Source organism: Microtus ochrogaster, chromosome 7, assembly GCF_000317375.1.
Source record: "Microtus ochrogaster isolate Prairie Vole_2 chromosome 7, MicOch1.0, whole genome shotgun sequence".
NCBI lineage: Eukaryota > Metazoa > Chordata > Mammalia > Rodentia > Cricetidae > Microtus > Microtus ochrogaster.
In genome coordinates this window covers 25,801,406-25,805,520 of record NC_022014.1, presented here as the reverse complement: position 1 = coordinate 25,805,520, position 4,115 = coordinate 25,801,406, and the positions used below count along the sequence as shown (strand labels likewise).

At 48.8% G+C, this 4,115-nt stretch overlaps 1 protein-coding gene across 1 annotated transcript in view; it reads left to right on the top strand.

The window, feature by feature from the left end:
• The window catches only part of Itgae (integrin subunit alpha E), a 46,973-nt gene extending 43,986 nt beyond the window's left edge, over nucleotides 1-2,987 (top strand). The window contains exons 30-31 of the mRNA XM_005350273.2: nucleotides 1,694-1,804; nucleotides 2,739-2,987. Coding sequence (XP_005350330.1) covers nucleotides 1,694-1,804; nucleotides 2,739-2,831 — 204 coding nt within the window. The 3' untranslated portion in view covers nucleotides 2,832-2,987. The remainder of the gene's footprint in view (nucleotides 1-1,693; nucleotides 1,805-2,738) is intronic.
• The last annotated feature ends 1,128 nt before the right edge of the window (nucleotides 2,988-4,115 follow it).

Sequence of the window (4,115 nt, the reverse complement as noted above, 5' to 3'; positions counted from 1 at the left end):
TCACAGTGTCTGTTACAGTGCTGAGCAGAAGCTCACAGTGTCTGTTACAGTGCTGAGCAGGAGGCAAGCAGGTGCAGTGTGAGGCCAGCCTGGTCTACAGAGTGAGTCCTGGTACAGCCAGCCAGGGCTCCACAGAGAAACCCTGTCTCAACAAACACACACACACACACACACACACACACACACACACACACACACACACACACAGAGTAATATTATTGGAATCTAACCCTAACAGAAAGGAACCAACCGAAAATAATGGTTCCTTCAGCTGTCAGTGTGGGTTCAATCTCCACATCATCAACAAAGGAGGCAGTCTGTCCTCACTGGCTTTGACCACGGTGACCCCAGAATGGCAGTTGACAGGATGGCCACTGGACTGCCCACTCACTGTCTGTCTTTGCCACAAGCAGGGGGGCATCCTATGTCCTGCTTCTCCCTTATCCCCTGCTGGGGTAGTGATGGGCCACTCTGGGGAGAACCTGTGTATTTCAAAGGGAGCAAAGGAAAAAGGCTTTGAGAAGTAGGGGTGCTGTTTTGCTCCAGTCACACCTATTGTGCCCCTGGTATCTTGGGGCCTCCTTCATTCCTCGGCCCAGGCTCCAGAGTCCTGTCTCCCCTTCCCTTCCACTCTTCTGTTAAGATCACAGCTCTGTTCCTGTCCCCACTCTGGCTCTGGCGCTCTATTCCCTTCCTACTCTCAAGGTCAGAACTTGTCAAGTTCAGTTTACTTGTAGCTAAGTGTGGCTCAGCAGGTCCGGGCCCATCCTTAGCTGGGAGAGGCCTCAAGGGTGAGTTGGGTAACTCCCTACCCTGTATGGAAATCCCAACAAAGCATGCCTGACCTTGGTGGCTATGCACTGGCCTGAAGAGAACTCAGTGTCTTCCAACAGGGAGTCATGATGACCCCTGGCTTTAACTGTGTCCTGGCAGCATGCACTGGCCACTACCCAGAAGGGCAGGCTCCTGTCAGGAAGCGGATCCCTAGAGCCTTTCAGCTTGTCAGGGTGAGAGAAGACTCCTGAGCTGAAGAGATGCTTAGGAAAACACCTCGTGGGGCTGATTCCTAACAGAGGAGCCCTGCGGTGCCATGGATGGACCTACTTTTGCACTTACGGTGTCCCCGAGGGCTGCACTCGGCCTGGTGAAGAACAGGGCAACCCCTGCCAGACCTTTCTTGTAGGAAAATGTATTACCAGAGACTTTAGGCGTTTGTGAGGTTTAAGAACGTCTGTCAAAGAGAAACCCTGTCTCGAAAATCAAAAAAAAAAAAAAAAAAGTCTGTCAGATCTGAGTTAAAGAGGACTCAGAGCTCTTTAAACAAGTCACCACTTTGGAGACTATGACCATAGAGTTCAAGGACGCAGAGGAGAGGGACACAGCTGCTGTGAATCTTGATGCTGTGAGAGAGTTCTCAGCCTGGCAGACCACCTTTAGGACAAGGTCACATCCCCCGATGACCTAGCTCATCCAGACCAGAGACCAGAATAGTTTCTTGTAAAGCGCTGTGATCAGAAGATGGTTTGAGGCGATGGAAAACGCTGTGTCAGGGAATGCTCAGCTTTTTGCCGTCCCATCAGTCTTGATCAATATGCAGGTTGTTACCAAGTCCTTACCTCTTGCTCCTTAAAATAACATGGACTCTCTTCCTCCCTTGTAAGTTACTGACTTATCGGACCGTCTCTTTATCCAGATCACTGTCATCCTCCTGAAAGCCGAGGAGCTCCACTCTTTGCTCCTCATCATTGGCAGCAGTATTGGAGGCCTCCTGCTCTTGGTTGTGATCATAGCCATTCTGTTCAAGGTCAGTCTACTCCTGCTGTTTGTAAGAAGGAGAAGGCATGCCACTCTGGTACTAGTTTCAGTACATTTGAGGACAGCTAAGCCCAGACCTAGTGCACCTATCCTGGCCTTGTTCTTGAAGCTATGTGTTCTGTTTGGACAGATGAGCCTGACAGTGTCTCTCTGAAAAAACAAAAGCCTAATTGAAGTATTTGAGCACAGAGAGATGTTCCTAAGACAGAGCTGATTGTCACCGGTTTTTTAAAGTCCTTTATCTTTCCCTGCCCCAGAGTCCAGACTTTCTTTTTGTTGTTTGAGGCCTTCTACATCCTGGCCTCTGCCTCCCACACCTGTAAGTCTTGCTTCTTTTCCCCAGACCAGTTGACCCATTCCCTAAATAGGTTCGCGCCTCTCTGTTGGGGCGCTTGCAAGTGCCGGTGCTAGGAACGCCAGTTCCCACCCTCTCACCCTTCACACAGCTCCTCAGAAGGCTTAAAACCAGGCTCCTGGATGCTCTGTGCTGGCTTCCAGTCATCAAGCCTCAGTGTCATTCCCCCCCCCCCCAACCCTCCTAGATCCTGAGCTCCTGTAGGAGACTGTGTACGATATTTGTCTTTAGCATGGTGGGCTGTCCTCAGCATGCTCCCCGAAAGAGGATTAGATCCATCCGGCGTGACTGACTCCATAGCTCTCCCAGTTAGTTAAGTTAAAGGTGTTTAAGTGTTGTGGCAGGTCAGAGGGCCCTGGGAGGTCAGCTCTCCTTGTGGAGTGAGCACCATGCAGGCAGCACTGAGGAAAATACAGGGAGGGCCCAGAAAGCTTGGAGGACGGCAGAGGGAGGAAAGAGAAGCCAGGAGTCTGGAGCTCTGGAGCTGTTTAGCGACAGTCTGAAGACTGTTTCTAAAGCAGGTGGCCACCTCAGGTCCGTCATGAGGCTTCCCTCCTTGTTGTTTCAGTGTGGCTTTTTCAAGAGGAAATATCAGCAGCTGAACTTGGAGAGTATACGGAGGGCCCAGCTGAAGGCCGACAGTCTGCTGGAGGAAGAGTAGAGCCTGGACGTCCAGGGTCTGCCACATACTCTCCTTAGGACAACCTAGGAACATTGAACAAACCATAGAGTGTTGTTCACAGCCATACATTGTCCTCATTGTGCAAAAGGGAAGCTTGGACACGTTTATCTCTTAAGTAAATTTACTTTTACAGCAGTGCCTCTAGTGTGTATGTATTTTCCAGAATTTGCCATGTGTTTCGATGACTGATAGGCCAAAGTTTTATTCTTATTTAAAAATATCATTATATTCTTTTGTTGTTTTGTTTGAGGCAAGATCTCTCTACATAGCCCTGGCTGTCCTGGAACTCACTATACAGAACAGACTGACCTTGAACTCACTGAGATCCACCTGCCTCTGCCAACTAAATGCTGGGATAAAGGGAAGTGCCACCCCACCCAGCTTGACTCTTTTATATTCTTTTAAACAAAGATTTATTTTATTTTTAAGTATATGTGTTTATTTATCTGTATGTATATGCACATGTATGTGTATGTAGATTGGTCTTGAACTCAGAGATTCCCCTGATCTGCTTTTTGAGTGCTGGGATTAAAGGCGTGTACCACCAAGCTGAGCCCTTATCTGTCAAATTTACTGTACTCTTTAAATAATTATTATTTTTAGTTTATTGAGTATATTATATTACAAGAGAGTGATGACTTGGAAATCCACTATTTTAAGGTAGGTTTTTCAGTTGGTTTCTCAGTTTCCAGAGTCCAGTAGCCCAACACAGGCTGAGGGCAGAGTGGTCACTAGATGGTTCTACTGCCCAGGGCCGGGGATGAGGCTGGTTTAACTTGGCTTGTCTAGAGCTCTGGCAGGTCCTGACCTCTTAGAACCTCTCTTGTCCTATAATTGTGCCGTCTGAGATTAAGGCTGGAGTGCCAGCAGGAAGAGAATGCGCTGGCCCACTTTGGGAGGACAGATTGCTGACTTGTTTTTGTTTCCCACCTGGCTGCCAGCAAGAATTAGGGGCCGATGACTTGGAGTTTGTCTCCTAGATGAAGAAACTGGGCTGGACTCAATTCAGTAATAGCTGAGGATGGATGGGGTGCCTCAGGGGTGAAACAGGAGCCCCAGGAGACTGCAGGTGACCTTGTGCAGACTTATGGGTCAGCACAGAAAGGAACATCTCTAGAGACTGTCTCTCAACATGGTCAGTCTCTCTTTGGGCAAACACTTTCAGAAAGGAGAGAGACTGCAGGAGAGATGCATAAGTTATGGCAGGAACACCTTCCTCACTACCTGCCCCTGTGTAAAGAGTGGCAGCCAGAGTTTCCCCCT